Source organism: Rana temporaria, chromosome 13 (assembly GCF_905171775.1).
Source record: "Rana temporaria chromosome 13, aRanTem1.1, whole genome shotgun sequence".
Lineage (NCBI taxonomy): Eukaryota > Metazoa > Chordata > Amphibia > Anura > Ranidae > Rana > Rana temporaria.
In genome coordinates, this window is record NC_053501.1 from 3678704 (window position 1) to 3696962 (window position 18259).

The 18259-nt window shown below is 48.6% G+C and overlaps 1 protein-coding gene across 2 annotated transcripts; it reads left to right on the top strand.

Annotated features, from left to right (window-relative positions):
* Positions 1–1024: 1024 nt before the first annotated feature.
* On the top strand, positions 1025–13157 carry ZNF839 (zinc finger protein 839). Of its 2 annotated transcripts, none has more exons than XM_040332997.1 (9): positions 1025–1617; positions 4561–5295; positions 6915–7127; positions 7986–8078; positions 9581–9733; positions 10032–10145; positions 10227–10338; positions 11334–11762; positions 12099–13157. In XM_040332997.1, the coding sequence occupies exons 1-9, from the start codon at positions 1243–1245 to the stop codon at positions 12770–12772; spliced, it is 2898 nt and encodes a 965-aa protein (XP_040188931.1). In that variant the 5' UTR covers positions 1025–1242; the 3' UTR covers positions 12773–13157. The 2 variants fall into 2 exon arrangements, with proteins under 2 accessions (XP_040188931.1, XP_040188932.1); XM_040332998.1 differs by having other exon boundaries at positions 4564–5295.
* The last annotated feature ends 5102 nt before the right edge of the window (positions 13158–18259 follow it).

Here is an 18259-nt window from a genome sequence, read left to right on the forward strand (position 1 = left end):
AGCCAATCAGGTGACAGGTAACAGACCCGAGCACCTGATTGGCGGAAAGGCGGTTCAGTGTTAGGAAAGCGAATATTCATTCGCTTTCCTAATACAATGCTGAGTGAACTGCGAGCACCCAGCATGGCGCCCGCTGTTCACCTTTTTGGACGCCTATTAGAGCCTACGGCTATAATCAGGTGCTTCCAAAAAATCCCCCGCTGCTGTAATTCAGGCTCCCTGGGGGTGGCAGCGGCGACCGTAGATAGATTCATTCAATGCATTATTCTATCTACTGTGATAAAGAGGTGGCAGGAGAGAGGGGGCAGCCCCCCCGTATTGACGCACCGCCACTGCTTTTCATTACAGATAGATAACAATTGCACATTAATCTGCCTAGTTCCTAGTCCGCGGTGGATCTACTTCCGTTCCTAGCCCCCCCACTCATTTCCCAGGAGTCTGTGGGCATTACATGTGCGGTTACTTCGTTTTTCATAACAACGGGGCGGGACGTTGCTCCGTCGCCATGGCACCAATCCAAACTAACGGTGCTAGGAGCGCCGTTATACTGCGCATGCGCGAGATGCGGAAAAAACAGGAAGACACAAGAACTGGGCTTCACATGCCCACAAGTTATCATGGAAACGGCCACAAGATCGCAGAGAAGATATCATGTAAGTGTCTGCGCTGATTTATTTACCAATCGTGATTTATTGATATGTGTTAAATAATATTAAATGTAATTAATTTGAGATTGCAAAATAAATATATATTATTTTAATTTAATTTATAAGCATACATGCTGCAGAAGAACACGCCATGACTTTGTTTTATTTGAACTTTCACCCCTCAGTCTGGGGTTGCACATAAACCTTGCACAGCAGCAAAACTTATTCCTCGGCCATCGATTAAATTTGTCTGATGACATCGGCCTCATGTTCCTCGGCCATCGATTAAATGTGTCTGATGACAGCGGCCACATGTTCCTCGGCCGTCGATTGACCACGCCTTGGTGGGTGACAGCCCTTAGCAGCCGCGCGGTGACCTGATTGGCGGGTGGGAGGCAAAGCGCGAGCGCGGGGCGGGGATTGGCCTCCCTCGTGCACCCGGGCACGCCCCTTGCCCCTGACCTTCCCCTGAACCCGCCGTTAGAAACGTGCCGGGCGCCGACCAGGGCCGAGCGGTGGGAGACTGGGAATCGGTTCCGGCGGAGATCGGGGCGGTTTGAACGGCGGTTGTAAGTGCGTCATTCCCTCCGGCAAGATGGCGGCGCCGAGCGGCCACGACAAAATGGCGACGGAGGAGTACATGCAGGTGGTGGTCGGCGGGGAGTTGGAGCCCGGGCAGCAAGTGGTGGTCCTGCAGGACTCGGCGGCCGGGGAGGAGATGAGGGCGACGTCTATCAGCTCGGAGCTGCTGCAGTCCATCGCCCACACCGACACCGTCTACTACGTGCAGCCGGACGGCAGCCTGGTGGCCGGGGGGACCCTGGCCGAGGTGACCGGGGGAGGAGGAGGGGCCGCCACCGTCCGGGCCCCTGTCATGCTGGACGCCGCCCTGCAGCTGAAGAACGTCGCAGACCATGTGGCCCTCAAGCAAGGGGCCCCCAGCCAGATGGCCAGGATCCTCAGCCAAAAGGTGACTGTCCTGAGGACACAATGATGTGCAAAGACAGGAAGGACTGAGTTTGTTTAGGGGCGGAGCTGGGGAAAAGTTTTATTTTTGGGTTTTTCCCCCACATTTGGGGACTTCTGCCTCACTTCCTGTTTCTTGTGACCCCCCCCCCCTATTGGGGACTTCTGCCTCACTTCCTGTTTCTTGTGACCCCCCCCCCCTATTGGGGACTTCTGCCTCACTTCCTGTTTCTTGTGACCCCCCCCCCCCCCACACACTTCCTCCACACTGGGGACTTCTGCCTCACTTCCTGTTTCTTGTGACCCCCCCCCCCTATTGGGGACTTCTTCCTCACTTCCTGTTTCTTGTGACCCCCCCCACTTCCTCCACACTGGGGACTTCTGCCTCACTTCCTGTTTCTTGTGACCCCCCCCCCCCCTATTGGGGACTTCTTCCTCACTTCCTGTTTCTTGTGACCCCCCCCACTTCCTCCACACTGGGGACTTCTGCCTCACTTCCTGTTTCTTGTGACCCCCCCCCCCCCTATTGGGGACTTCTTCCTCACTTCCTGTTTCTTGTGACCCCCCCCACTTCCTCCACACTGGGGACTTCTGCCTCACTTCCTGTTTCTTGTGACCTTTCTCCCACATTGGGGACTTATTCCTCACTTCCTGTGACCCCATTTCCCCCCCACTTTCGGGACTTCTTCCTGTTTCTTGTGACCCCCTCCCCCCACTTTCGGGACTTCTTCCTGTTTTGTGACACCCCTTTCCCCTCACTTTCGGGACTTCTTCCTGTTTCTTTTGACCCCTTTCCCCCCACTTTCGGGACTTCTTCCTGTTTTGTTGTGACACCCCCTTCCCCCCCCCACTTTCGGGACTTCTTCCCGTTTTGTTGTGACGCCCCCTTTCCCCCCACTTTCGGGACTTCTTCCCCACTTCCTGTTTCTTGTGACACCCCTTTCCCCTTTTTTTTTTCCCAATATGGTGACCCATCACATTTGGCTACCCGCTGGAGTGCGCATGCGCGACGCTGCCATATGCATTCCAACACTTTTACAAATGCTAAATTCTCATCGAAAAGCAATTACTAAAACTCTCACAAATTCCTTTCAGCTAAATTCCCTAGCTATATTCTTCTTCTTCCTGGCCACATTCGGATACCCATCACATTGGTGAAAGTGTTGGAACGCATATGACGGCGCCACGCATGCGCACTCCTGGGGGTAGCCAAATGTGATGGGTCACCATATATGACGACACCCCCCCACATTGGAGACTTCTTCCTGTTCCTTTTGACCCTCCCCCATATTAGGGACTTCTTCCTCACTTCCTGTTCCTTTTGACCCTCCCCCACATTGGGGACTTCTTCCTGTTCCTTTTGACCCTCCCCCACATTGGGAACTTCCTCACTTCCTGTTTCTTGTGACCTCCCCCACATTGGGAACTTCCTCACTTCCTGTTTCTTGTGACCTCCCCCACATTGGGAACTTCCTCACTTCCTGTTTCTTGTGACCTCCCCCACATTGGGAACTTCCTCACTTCCTGTTTCTTGTGACCCTCCCCCACATTGGGAACTTCCTCACTTCCTGATTCTTGTGACCTCCCCCCACATTGGGGACTTCTTCCTCACTTCCTGATTCTTGTGACCCTACCCCCACATTGGGGACTTCTTCCTTATTCTTGTGACCCTCCCCCCACATTGGGGACTTCTTCCTCACTTCCTGTTTCTTGTGACCCTCCCCCCACATTGGGGACTTCTTCCTCACTTCCTGTTTCTTGTGACCCTCCCCCCACATTGGGGACTTCTTCCTCACTTCCTGTTTCTTGTGACCCTCCCCCCACATTGGGGACTTCTTCCTCACTTGCTGTTTTTTGTGTCCCCCCCCCCTTCCCCCACATTGGGGACTTCTTCCTCACTTCCTGATTCTTGTGACCCCCCCACATTGGAGACTTCTTCCTCACTTCCTGTTTCTTGTGACGCCCCTACAGGATATGGGTAGAATGTTGTCACTGAGACAGGAAGACACAGACCACAGGGAAAACTTTCTGGAATGTTCTACTCCCAGGGCACCTGAGGGCAGGAAGTGTGTGTGCGGTGGGGGAAACCTTTTGGAGTGACACCTTGGGACAGGTTGGGTGAGCCCTGTGGAAATTGAATCTTGTCTGGCATCCTGGTGCATGAGGGGGGCGTGTGGGAGCACCCAGAAGGTGGGGGAGGGGGGATGTCTCGGGGTGCCCTGGGAGTGTTGAACTATGTGGGGCATGAAAGAGTGGGGGGCATGTGGGAGCACCCAGAAGGTGGGGGGGGGGGGTGTCTCGGGGTGCCCTGGGAGTGTTGAACTATGTGGGGGCATGAAAGAGTGGGGGGTGTTTTTCCTGGGGTATGGAAGCATGATTTGAGGGCACCCTGGGAGATGTGTGGACCCCCGGGGGCGCGGACAGTGGGATCGTGTTATCTTGTGGTATAGAAGCATGTGGGGGCTCCTTGGGACATGGGGGGCGGGTGAACTGGGTGGGGCTGAAAACGCTATTTAAGATTTTAGCACTGTGCTGGATTATATTCTCTAACTGTAACAAGCTACCTGTGAATGAAACCTTCATTGTTTGCCGTGTTCATTCATCTAGAACAGTGACGGAGAACCTCGGCACTCCAGATCTTTCGGAACTACATTTCCCATGATGCTCAACTACACTGCAGAGTGCAGGAGCATCATGGGAAATGTAGTTCCAAGACATCTGGGGTGCCGAGGTTCACCATCACTCACCTAGAAGCTCCTTTTACAAGGAGTTGGTCCCACATATAGATCTGGAGGGTGGGGACTGGTGGCAAGGGAGGAGTCTAGTTTGCTATGTGGATGGTCTATACTGGGCAGTGATTGGACGGATAGCGGTGGTCTTGCCTTGTGTGATACCATGAGCACGTTGCTGCAGTCTAATGATGACTTCTTCTTGTGTTCTCTTGCAGCAGATGAAATCCATCTGTGTCCAGGTGCAAGGCATGAAGTCTAAGGAGAGCAGCGAACCGGTGATCGCCAAAGAAAACCCCCCTCTCCCCGTGAACACGAAGTCTGACAACGCCAGCGTTGTCCCCACCCAGGTTGTACAGGCGAAGACTGCCCCTCCTCAGCCACCGCAGCCCCTTGTCGTCAAGGCCGCGCAGCCTCCCGTTCAAGTTCTGATGCAGAAAACCGCGACTCGGCCGGCCAAGGTGAACACGCCGGACCCCGACGGCAACGAGGGGGAGGATTCCACAGAGGAGCATGGGTGTTGCGTAGCTCACCATAGGTATGGCAGCTATGCGCCGGGCACCAAAAAGAAGGGCCAGAAGCGCAAAAAGCCCATTAAGATCAAAACCCGTTCGGGTCGCATCTCCCGTCCTCCCAAACACAAGTCCAAAGACTACAAATTCCTTAAAGTGGGAGATTCAATTCAGGACAGCTCGGTGGATTCCGATGACTATTCGGAGCTGAGCTCGGAGGATGAAGACGATGGCGGCAAAGAGAGAGTCTATAGAGACAGGCAGCAGCCGTACGCCGTTAAAAACTCCTTGTTCCAGTGTCAGAAATGTGAGAAGTCCTACATGGGCAAAGGAGGACTGTTCCGCCACTACAGACTCTACCCCGCCCATGGGCAGATGGACCCGTCATTTCTTCTGGAGGCCAAAATAGGTGGAGATGGCGGCGGCACAGGGGAACAGAAGGTGAGGTTTCCTAGTGCAGGGGTAAGGAATCGCATTTCGGAGGTCCGATCAGTAAAATGTTCTTCCAACAGAGGTCCGAATTTCTAATTTGTTCTGTGATTCGGATCCTTCACCTCACCCCCCCCCCCCCCACATTTTTACATCATTGTCCCCCCTTCAGATTGCAGTCCTCTCTTTACATCAGTATCACTTCCAGCCCGCCCCATATATCCCATAGTAGAGGGGTCTTTATATCAGTCCTGCTTTACATCCCATTGCTCCTCTTTATGGTACAGTACACCCCCCCTACAATACAGCCCCTACCTTTATATATTGTGTTCCCTTCTTTTACATCACAGCCCCCTATTCACATCACAGTGCTCCCCTTTGTATCACAGCCCACCTTGCATTACAGTGCCCTCCCTCCTTTACATTGCAGTTCTGTCTTTAAATTATAGCTCCCTTTTCTTTACATCACTGCCACCCCTTTACTTTTGCAGCCCGATTGCATTACAGTGTCACTGTGGGAGTGATGTCATCGCGGCTCCGGCCAATTACAGCGCCGGAGTTGCGATACCCGGGAAGTAACTCCATGATGCAATGCCGGAGGGGGAGATTTGGACCGCTGCGGGGGCTTCGATCGGAGGGAAGTAATATGCCAGGGTTTGACAAACCCCGGGTGCCAGGTCGCATTTGCGACTAGAATTGGCGACCTGGGGCCAATATTGTGAAAGATAATGTTACGCCGAGTAAATTGATACCCAACATGTCACGCTTCAAAATTGCGTCCGCTCGTGGAACGGCGACAAACTTTTACCCTTTTAAAATCTCCATAGGCGACGTTTAAAAAAAATTCTACAGGTTGCATGTTTTGAGTTACAGAGGAGGACTAGGGCTAGAATTATTGCTCTCGCTCTACCAATTGCGGCGATAGCTCACATGTGTGGTTTGAACACCGTTTACATAGGCGGGCGCTACTCATGTATGCGGTCGCTTCTGCATGCGGGACGGGGTGCGTTCCTGGCTCCTTATATAAGCTGGCTCCTAGATGCCAAGCAAATTTGTCAAGCCCTGTGCCATGCATACTAGCTCATTATGCCTTTGTCTTGCAGGGTGTGTGAATGGGTGTGTGTTTGTTTTGTGTGTGGGGTTTTTTTTTTTTTTTTTTGGAGGGTTTCTTTCCTCCTATAAAATTTATAGACTGATTATTTGTTAGTGGGCAAACGTACAAAATCGGCATAAAAATATATATATATTTTTTCTTTCCTTTCACTGTAGTTCTTTGAGACCTACAAGCCGACAGCTGCAAGGGATGTCAGTACTTGTAGTTCTCACATACACAGAACTCTGTGAATGACGCAGCCAGGCAGAGGCTCGCTATCTTGATGGGTGATTGGGGGAAGTTGCTTCTTCTGTAACATGTTGTTATACCCTGAATATACTGTAGGGGGTGACATGTTATACCCTGAATGTACTGTAGAGGGTAACATGTTGTTATACCCTGAATATACTGTAGGGGGTAACATGTTAACGAAAGGTCAACTTCTTTTTTGCAACCATATCGCTTGCTTTTCTTTACCCCCCTGAAATGGACTGAAAATCCAAATTTTAGAGGTAATTTAAAGTTCTTTGTTTTGTAGAAGCCCGTCCCAAGGCCTCGAAAGAGATTGTTGGAAGATCCTGCAAACCCCGGCGTGTCCACCAAGGAGACCTTGGCTAGAGATGGTTTGGAGATTGTAAAAGTAACAACCTCGTGCCGAGGCCGTCGGCAGTTGGCCGGCAGAAGGTTTGGACGCCCTCGTAAAATATTACGTAATGGGACAGTAGAAGAACATTCAACGACCGTAAAAGAAGTAAGTAAATTGGGGGGGAAAAAAAATAGAGCGAGAGATATATTTAATATCAGTGGAATCTCGGTTTAAGAGTAACTTGGTTTGAGAGCGTTTTTATTTGTGAGCAACTCCTGCATTACCTAATTTGGCCTGAGGTACAGGACACGAGCCAAAGTGTCCTGGCCTTTTCGGCGCTCTCTGGCGCCCCCCCCCCCACCTCTGGCCGCATTCGGTATTGCATCCCATTGAAGTCAATACGGAACAATTTTTTTTTTTTTTTTCTGTTTCCATTGACTTCAATTGGAAAACTCGCTTTGTAAGTACTTTGGATTACGAGCATTATATATATATATATATATATATATATATATATATATATATATATATATATATATATATATATATATATATATATATATATATATATATATATATAAATTTTTTTTTATTTATATTGGAGCCCACAAACTTTGGAATATGTCTGATACTTGATCGATCCTGATGTACGGCCTATCCAATTTCTTAAGGCCAAAAAAAACACCAGGTTGGTACAAATCCTCAGCCGGCAGCCTGGTAAAGTCTATGACCAGCTGCTGCCGGACGGGGCTAAATTCTGTACCCACCTTTTTAGGGCTCTCTGCCTTCCGGGACTAATGCCCAGAGAGAAGACTACCCAAGTTGTACATGTTAATCCTGAATACATAAAGGCCCTTCAACAGGCAGCAGGGCTGGACACCCGTCTCTCCTGGGTGCAGTAAAACACCGGGAAGGACAGACGGCAGTTGGACAGCCCTGTGTGCAATGGGCCTTCTTTTAATTGTGCATATATTTCCTTTTATTAGATTGTAAGAAAGCAACCTGTGTTTGTTTTTATTCCAGCTGATCCAGCAGTGTGAAGAGAAGGATTTAAAAGAACAAGTGGCGCCAAGTTTTACCAAGCTGCTGTCCGTCTATGACTTTCTGCTTCTGAAGGTCGGTGTATCCGATTGTTTATATTTCAGCTGTTGATGGCCCTAGAGTCGCATTTTGTGCTGAAGTTCCTTCAGCCCCTCTACTTGGGGGATTTAACTGCTTTATGGCCCAATCACGCTAGAGACGGTTCAGAGCGTCTTCCCTGCACTACATTCCAATCCCTCTCCCCTTGCGATCTGCTGCAGAGGTCATTTCAACATTAACGACACCCTAAATGTAAACGCGGTGTTTGCCTGCACTGGATTGCATGGTACAAAAGTATCTTGCGATGCGGTTGACGTGCATTTCAAAAAGTAGTGCATGTAAACTTTTGGTGCATTTTGGGGTTCAACTCCTTCAAAATGAAGGAGTTGAAATCACACTGCACAGAACTGCATGTGGACCACACAGCGTTCCGGTGCAGTTCCTAGTGTGAAAAGGGTGCAACGCTATGGCCCGTGGGACCCAGAGGCTCTTGAAGGATGCGGGGTACTCCTGTTTCAGCTTCACCAATGACTCTTGGGTCTAGGGTCATCCTATGTCCACTAGGGGCATATGATGACTGAGAAATTATCTTGAATTACATGAGATGGGACACATAGGCCCCTTTCAGACGTCCGCTCCGCCTGTCCGTTATTACAAGTCCGTTTATGGACTTGTAATACATCCCTATGGGATCGCGTCTGTTAGCGGATGGAGCATCCGCTAATGTCCGCGTCCGTCGGGATCCGGTTTTTGGACGGAAGAAAACCCTATTTTTCTTCCGTCCGACGGAACGGATGCAGACGGACAGACGGTCCGTCTGCATCCGGTTCCCTATAGGGCAGAGCGGAGCTGAGACAGGGCGGTCTCTGCACAGTGTGCGGGGACCGCCCTATCCACCGACAGCTCAGCGGGGATCCCCGCTGAGCCGACGGAGACTCACGGAGCGGACGCAGAAACGGTCCGCTCCGTGTGAAAGAGCCCTTACTGTTAAGATGTTAATCACCTCCAGCTACCTGGCTGTAGTGATGAAAGCTTGCTGTGTTTGCTTTCTATTGTGTTAAGTCTGGCGCCTAAGATATTTCATGGTGCTATGCGAACTAACCCTGTATTGTGTGAAAGTTCTATTGATGATGATAATATGTGTTGTTGTGAGTTAACACACTCTAAAGGTCAGACGTCTGACTTATGTTCGCTAAAGGAATGTGTATTGTTGTTTGAAAAAAAAAAAAAAGGAATGTGTATTGTGTAGCAGGTGAGAATAGCTTATCGCGGAGTCAGAAAGTCTGTCTAAGATGTGGCTTGAGGGGGGACTCGTTGGCACCCATTGTGTGATGTTGTGGGTGGAGTGTGTCATTGTCCCTTTGATTCCTGCAGCATGCTTTGTAACTGTATATAAGAAACCTGAGTTTACCATTAAAGTGGGTTATCTTTTATGCACATGTGATTGGAGTATGAAACGGTCTCTTGGGTGACAAATCCTCCTGACAGTAAACATTTTAAGGCCCCTAATAACTTTTATTTTTTTTTTGCTTTTACAGGTGAAAGAAGAGCACGTGGACAACAAGCCCTTGTTTCCTTATGTTTACAGGGAGTTTGAAAAGCTGCATTCCATGGTGAAGAACTTGGCTGAGGATTATGTCATTAACATGGATCAGAATGTTGAAAAACCTCTTGAAGTAACTGATAGCAAGGTGGGTTGTAGCAATACCGATCTAAGGAAATTCCTGCTTGTATTCTCACATCTTTTAAGGATCGCCTCCTGCACATATACGTTGGCAGAATGGCACGGCTGGGCACAGGCACGTACCTGTACATCCTCTTTAAGTGCCCAGCCGTGGGTCGAGGGCTTATTTTTAATGCATTTCATGCTATACCTGCAAAATGGACCAGTCTGAAGTCCTCTTAACAGGACTGAATTTTCTCACTAAAGTTCCACTTTAATAATAATTTTATTTTATGTCTGTTTATTGATTATGTATTTCTTCGTAGGTGGCAGAATCGCTGGGCATTTCCAAAGTGATGACGGTGAAAGCGCCCTCCTCCTCATCCTCTTTTTCAGTTACTGTTGAGCAGGAGACACGGCTTGAGGAAAATAAGCACGAGGTACAAGTCTACTTCTTCTTCACAAGCCTCTTCACGCTACTGCTTGTTTGATTTATGTTTGTTAATCGGTCCCTTTGTTAGTCTTCAGATGAAGAGGCTGCCGCGCCTCCACCAAAACGAATGAAAATCCATGATGACAGCCAGGATGTGGCAGAAGACATGACTGTAGGAATTGATGCAGCGCACTGTGGAGGTAACGGCTCCCTGAAGAAACCCCCCCCCCCCCCCCTTCTCGGTCCATACACCACCTGCATTGAACGTCCCACATATATAATGTATGATCACCATTCAGTGCCGTAGTATGCTAATCCCAGTGGTAGGGAAAGGGAGTCACCGCTCCAGGTGGATATACGGAGTAATCAAGAACCTCTCAGGAAACCAAGGGTCCTGGCAATGCACAAGGCAAATAGTGAAAACTTCAAAAAGATGGACAGCAACACTCCAAAAAACTATTGAGTTGTCTTTATTGTAAAACAAATGATAAAATGCACTACAAAAAGCAGCAAAAATAAGGAAAACAGCCGACGCGTTTCACACTGGATCAGTTCTTGGTCACGGCTCATTTATTTTACAATAAAGACAACTCAAGAGTTTTTTTGGAGTGCGGCTGTCCATCTTTTTGAAGTTTCCAGGGGACAGGTAGGTGACAGATTGGGCTCATAAGTGACTGACTGAACTATTGCAGCAAATATGCTTGCTTTTGTAAAAGGAAAAATCTCTGGGGAATAAAACCGCTTTTTAGATTCGGCTTCAACTTTTAATGATTACGTTCTGCTTTGAAGTGATTGTAAAGTCAAAAAACAAAAGCTGGTTACCTATAACCCTGGCAGGCACAGGACAAGGGATGTCATCAAAAAGTCCCCCACGGCGACTGGGGGGGACATGCAAATCAATGGACTGGGGTAGAGCAATTGAGATAAGTAGACTATGCACTTGGAGAGGGGGTGTGGGTGAAGGAAAGTGGATGGGGAGACTATTTCAGCTGACCTGGGAGTTCCCAAAAAATCACTTAATTATCAGGTATTTCTTCTTACTTCCTGTTGAGACAGGAAGTGAAGGTAAATCTCTGCAATGGGACACAAATGGTGGAATTTTTTGTTTTTATTTAACTTTGTAGTTCTAGTTTTAAGGTTAAAAATAATTGTACATTTTTTATAACCACTTTTAATTGTTTTTTTTATTAAACAGGTCTGGGATACTATGGTAGCAATCAAGTGATGCTCCATTCAGAAACCGACCCTGGTACTGTCACTGATATTGACGCAGTGAAACAAGCGACGGCACAGAACGATTTTCTGGTGGAAGGCACCGAGAGTCTGCAAACGCAGGCGGACACCGAGACGGATGATTTGCAGGAACCCCTGCCCTCTCCAGAAAGCGCAGATTTTTCCCAGTCGCAGGACCATCCTCTTAACCTTTCCTGTCAAGTTACAGAGGAGATTCTGCGTCTGCAAACTCACGTCATCCAAAACTTCACGCAGGAGATGGCTGAAGCAGAACCTCCTGCAGATCTTCCTCCAGGTTTTGACCCTCAGACTGAAGCAGAGCCTTCTGCAGAGCTTCCTCCAGGTTGTGACCCCCATCCTGAAGCAGAACCTTCTGCAGATCTTCCTCCAGGTTGTGACCCCCATCCTGAAGCAGAACCTTCTGCAGATCTTCCTCCAGGTTGTGACCCCCAGCTTGAAGCAGAACCTTCTGCAGATCTTTTTCCAGGTTGTGACCCCCAGCCTGAAGCAGAACCTTCTGCAGATCTTCCTCCAGGTTGTGACCCCCAGACTGAAGCAGAACCTTCTGCAGATCTTCCTCCAGGTTGTGACCCCCATCCTGAAGCAGAACCTTCTGCAGATCTTCCTCCAGGTTGTGACCCCCAGCTTGAAGCAGAACCTTCTGCAGATCTTTTTCCAGGTTGTGACCCCCTGCCTGAAGCAGAGCTTTCTGCAGATCTTCCTCCAGGTTGTGACCCCCAGATGGAAGCAGAACCTTCTGCAGATCTTCCTCCAGGTTGTGACCCCCAGCTCGAAGTAGAACCTTCTGCAGATCTTCCTCCAGGTTGTGACCCCCAGCCTGAAGCAGAACCTTCTGCAGATCTTCCTCCAGGTTGTGACCCCCAGCTTGAAGTAGAACCTTCTGCAGATCTTCCTCCAGGTTGTGACCCCCAGCCTGAAGCAGAACCTTCTGCAGAGCTTCCTCCATGTTATGACCCCCAGACTGAAGCAGAACCTTCTGCAGAGCTTCCTCCAGGTTGTGACCCCCAGACTGATTCAGTTGACCCTGAAATACCTTGTGATGGCAGTCTGTTTTCTGTTGAAGATTCACAGGTGGAGGATCACACAAGAACTTTCGGTACTTCTGTTCCAACAACCCTAGCGGAGGCAATGTGCAGCGAAGCCCCCCAGATGTCCTTTGTGGAGGTAGGAGGAACTTTGATCCCTACCACCAGCACTTTCACCATGGGAAGTTTGGACTTGAGTGGGATCTCTTCAGCCTTTAGCTTAAGTCATGGACAGGAACTTGTGTACATTCAAAGTACAGAAGAGTCCACCACAGAAGAGGAGGTTGTGATATTTGACAACACGGGAGCCACAGAAACGCACTCGGGCACAGTGGTGGCTTTGGTGGAGATGTAGTTCAATGTCTATGTTCAGCATACTGAAGTAATCAGTAATGATATGAGATGCCTCCAGCTCTTAAGGCGTGACAATGACGGGGTGGAGTTTTGTTGGCCCTCACCTGCAGGAGGCTTGTCCAAGGCTTAAAAGTTTTATGGAACTTTTAAACCTATAACCTTGTTCATAACTTGATGGGCACCCCAAGCAACAGGTGCCTGTGCATTATTTTTTTTTCCTCTCTCCAAAGCACCCCAGGAACCTTTGAACAAGGGGGGGGGGCTCCAATGCTTTAAAGTGAAAGACGCAGCGGACCAGCTCCATAAATTCAACACCCCATTCGCAAAACTAAACAAGTGCCTAGTCTACGCTTTACGCATGATTACAATAAAACATTATTTCCTTAGTTGGTAGTTGTTACTCCCCAACTCTGCTGCTGCCTCTGGTCTAAATTTTAGAGCAGGGATATGCAATTGGCGGACCTCCAGCTGTTGCAAAACTACAAGTCCCATCATGCCTCTGGGTGTCATGCCTGTGGCTCTGTCTTGCTATGCCTCATGGGAATTGTAGTCCTGCAACAAGACTGAGAGCCACAGGCATGACACCCAAAGGCAGAGGCTTGATGGGACTTGTAGTTTTGCAACAGCTGGAGGTCCGCTGATTGCAATTCCTTGTTTTAGAGCAGGGATAAGCAATTAGCGGACCTCCAGCTGTTGCAAAACTACAAGCCCCATCATGCCTCTGTCTCTGGGTGTCATGCTTGTGGCTGTCAGAGTCTTGCTATGCCTCATGCAGACTTGTAGTTCTGCAACAGCTGGAGGTCCGCTAATTGCATATCCCTGTTTTAGAGCATAAAATGCAGAATGGAAAAGACGGAGGTGACACTTGGAAGAGCAATTTATTAAAGCTGAACTAAACTTGCCTCGGATCCAGCGATGTCATCGTGTCTTCCGAGCTCCCCTCCCGGCCGCTGACATCTTGAGGCGGGTTTTGATTGCCCGCCACTGTCATTGGCTGGAGGGATGATGTCACTCCCGTGCATGCTGGTTCCGTCAGATTTGGCCTTGCCCAATTTGTACAGCGAGCTGTGGGTGCAGAAGACAGGCAGGTAAGTGACTTTAATGAAGAACAGACAAAGAATATCTCTTCTGAATTAAAATTCCTGCCTGTTAGCCCATCTTTTAGTTCTGGCCTCCAGTTCCATTTTTAAGCCCAGGGATGTCGCCAGTCACGTGGGCTTGACGTGAAACTAAACCCACCTATCCTTTTCAGCCAAGGGAGCTGCCATCTTGGCCTTTGATCTTTTAACTGCCTTGATGGTGCACATGTGATTAGCTGTGACACCAGCCATTGGATAGTTTGACAGTTTTTTTTGTTACGAGCATATCCAATGTGACAGTTGCATTTCCGGCTCGTCTCAAGGAATTTTTTTGAAACTGTTAAATCGTTGGGTTTAGTTTTGCTTTTAAAGGGCGGGTTCACACCTAATCCGAATCAAATGCACGTTTCCCCGCATTCAATTCGCATAACAGGAGAATGTGACTGGCTCTCTATGGTGCCGGTTTACATATCTCCGCAGCGGGTCCGGTGTGCCGGAAAAACACGTGCTTTTTTTTTTGGTGCGTTTCAGGTTAGATTTCAGCCCAAATTTGGGCTGAAATCATACCTGAACCGGTGAACCAGCACGCACCGGAACCTTGCTGCGAGCCGCATGCAGCGGCGGTGTGAACCCGGCCTAAAGGGAGAAGTTCCCCTTTCGTAACTTGTTACACCCATATTCAGGGTGTTGCATGTTATGAACGGACCAGCCCCTGCACATCTTTGAAGATCCCCCCCCCCCCCCCCCCCAAGCTCTCACAGCGGGGAATCAAACACCTCAGATAGCTGAGTGGGGCTTTGTTTGCCCCGCTGTGTCACTCATTCGGTGTCCTGTGAATGGAAAACTACAAGGTCCAGTAGCCTTTGCGGTTGTCGGCTTTTTATTTACTAGCACGGCACTGTGGAGCGCGGCACCATTATTCTCTCTTCCTGTATCCGCTTACCCGTACACAGGGGCGGACTGACCATTGAGGCTCTCGGGCACTGCCCAAGGGCCCCATGCCACTAGGGGGCCCCCATCAAGGTTGCCAAGCTCGGTAAAACCAGGGACAGTATGTCAAAAATCTGTCCCTGATATGTACGAAACTGACATGCTTTTGATGTGAAAATCCTGAGATTTTGGCTGCACTACCTCCTGGCATGGTGGCCATCTGTAAGCCCGGGGGCCCCATAATCTTCTATTGCCCAGGGGCCCCATGAGTTGTCAGTCCGCCCCTGCCTGTACGGGCACACGTACACTGGCAGATCTGCCAGAGACCTTCATGGCACCAGTGATCTGCTGGTCACTGGTGCAATGCTTTACAGCAGGGAGTCTCAAACTGGCTGCCCTCCAGCTGTTGCGAAACTACAAGTCCCATCATGCCTCTGCCCATGGGAGTCATATTTGTAGCTGTCGGCCTTGCAATGCCTCTTGGGAATTGTAGGTTTCAACAGCTGGAGGGCCACCAGTTTGAGATGGACCCAAGCTTTGCACCATCGGTATGTCCTTGATTCCTGGAATTTCTGTGTACATCACCATCACAACATAAAGGGCAAACGTTATGTAATCTCTTCTTGCTGATTTAAAGTTTCTAAGATAAGTTTACTTTCACTTTAAAGCCCCCCCCATAGCTCTGAAGTATGCTCTTTGGTGATACAGTGGAACCTCAGATTACGAGGATAATCCGTTCCGGGAGAATGCTTGTAATCCAAAACACTCGCATATCAAAGTGAGTTTGCCCTTTGGAGTCAATGAAAATGAAAATAATTTGTTCCGCATTGACTTCAATGACATGCAATACCGAATGCGGCCAGAGAGCCTCGGAATGGCCAGAGGACAGTTGGGCTGACCTCGGAAAGACTCCGTTCCCGAGGTCCTCTGGCCTTTCCGAACGGCGCCCCCCCCACCTCAGGCCAAACGCGGTACTGCACACCGCTTTACCCTGAACCGTGCTTGTTTTGCGAGACAACACTTGCAGACCAAATTAGGATTTTTAGGAAATGCGGCGCTCGTATTGCGAAACGCTCGTTAACCGTGTTACTCGCAATTCGAGGTTCCACTGTATTTGCAATCTGGTGCCCCTCCAGTTTAAAGGCTTGTGGTGCAGAGGGTAGGGCGCGAGCAGCTTGGGCTGTCTGTGTTTTTTGGTTTTGTTTTTTGAGAGGATTGGTTTCGTTAATAGTTTAAATTAAATACAGGTTCGATTTAACACCCAATAGTTGTTTTCCGGTTTATTCTCCCTGACAGCGCACATGCCTGAGACTTTCGATTTTTTTTGGACAGAATTTGCGCATTTCAACCCTGTTCTACGCCGGCTCTGTGTTTTCTTACCTCTTCTGTAAAAACACAACGATTTGGGTGCCGTCATGGAGAACTCTGCAAAAACAAATTGCTGGCAAACGCATTGTTACACTTTTTTTTTTCTTTTAAAATAAATTAGGATATTTCCTATATATTCTTGTATACCGTGATGAGTAACTTATTTATAAAGTGTTTCTACTTTAAGAAGAGTTTTTATTTTTTATAAATTTAGAGTTGGATCATTTTTGTTCTATAGTGGCTTTCGCTCCTGAAAAATCTGTCTGTGCACTATCGCGGCCCATGTAAAGGAACCGCTTCTACGGCTTCTAATTAAGTGACATTGTTGTTGTTTTTGTGATCATTTGCTTGCCAACGCCATGGCCTTTTCTTGAGCTGTATGTTCCTTTTTAAAGCGGGAGTTCACCCGAAAAACTATTTTTAACATTAGATTGAGGCTTATTTTGTGAAGGGGAATCGGGTAGTTTTTTTAAAATCGAAGCCGTACTTACCGTTTTAGAGAGCGATCTTCTCCGCCGCTTCCGGGTATGGGCTGCGGGACTGGGCGTTCCTATTTGATTGACAGGCTTCCGACGGTCGCATAAATCTCGTCACGAGTAGCCGAAAGTCAGTGCGGCTCTATACGGCGCCTGCGCACCGACGTTCGGCTACTTTCGGAAAATCGTGACGCGATGTATGCGACCGTCGGAAGCCTGTCGTTCCAATAGGAACGCACAGTCCCGCAGCCCATACCCGGAAGCGGCGGAGAAGATCGCTCTCTAAAACGGTAAGTACAGCTTCGATTTAAAAAAAAAAAAAACACCCGATTCCCCTTCACAAAATGAGCCTCAATCTAATGTTAAAAATTAAGTTTTTGGGTGAACCGCCACTTTAAAGCAGAGGAGACTGAAATCTCTAACTTTAAAGCCTAACTCTACTTTTTGATGGCAGCTTTGTCGTTCATCCAAATAAAACTCCACACAAGTCTATAAAATGCATACCGTGTCTTGGGATCCCTTGTTTGTCCCTTCAAAATTATTTTTTAAATTCCATATAATTACAGGCATACCCCACTTTTAAGTACACAATGGAGTTTATTTACTAAAGCTGAAAAGCGCAAAATCAGGCTCAATTCTGCATAAAAACCAATGAGCTTCCAGGTTTTATTACCAAAGCTTAATTGAACAAGCTGGGGTTAGAAGCTCATTGGTTTCCATGCAGAAGTGAGCCTGATTTTGCGCTTTCGAGCTTTAGTAAATAAACCCCATTGTGTACTTAAAAGTGGGGTATGCCTGTACCTGAACTCTTTTTGTTTATATTTTGGTTGTCATGTGCCAGCCAAAAGTTGTATCGGGCCTGTAAAAGGGAGGTCTGCTTGTTGGGGGGGCAGCTTAGATTGGGGTGACTGCTTCTAGTGCAGTGGGTCTCCGAACGTTCTAGCCAAAGGGCCAGTTTACTGTCCTTTAGGCTTTTGGTGGGGCCAAGCTGTGGCTATTGGGAGTAGAAAAGGTCCTGACGTCAGTGGGGGGGGTTCGATAAAATTATACCCCATCTTTGGCGCGGGCGGAGTTGGGTCCCCGTTGTTGGGTCCCGGCGTGGAGTAGTACTCCAAGGGCTGAATAAAAGCAAGCAAAGGGCTGCAACTGGACCCTGGGCCACAGTTTAGCGACCACTGTTCTAGTGGGTGCTGCCTACTGGTAGGCCAAGGAGCTGATCATTGTTTAAGAACCCTGCTAAAGATTCTACCCCCCCCCCCCCCCCCCCCTGATTTTAGCTGTGTAGGGGATTGTGGGAATCTAATATAAACATATATTTGGCACTTCTAGTATTTTAGGAGTAATTTAAAAGACACTGACTTTCTAGCGCCCCCCTTTGCTACAGCATGTACCTTACATGAAGGCATACCTGTAACAGAAGTCGGTAAATGCTTAAAGACCAAAACTCCTGGCAGCAGAAAAGGTTAAGCCTCAGAATATTTCTGAGGATTGGAGCCCCTTTGAATGTCATGGGCAGAAAACATTTTAGCGATTTTTGAACCTAGATTTTTATTTTCTAACCTCTTGGTGCAGAATCCACACAACTATGTGGCCTCTCGGCAGCCGGGCCCTGGTGCCAAGTGGCTGCATTTTTGC

Excerpts from the sequence above, each read along its gene's own strand:
- ZNF839 (XM_040332997.1), top strand. The coding sequence starts at position 1,243 with ATGGCGGCGCCGAGCGGCCACGACAAAATGGCGACGGAGGAGTACATG. Across the intron at positions 1,618-4,560 it reads CCAGGATCCTCAGCCAAAAG|CAGATGAAATCCATCTGTGT; the intron begins GTGACTGTCCTG and ends GTTCTCTTGCAG. Across the intron at positions 5,296-6,914 it reads GCGGCACAGGGGAACAGAAG|AAGCCCGTCCCAAGGCCTCG; the intron begins GTGAGGTTTCCT and ends TTTGTTTTGTAG.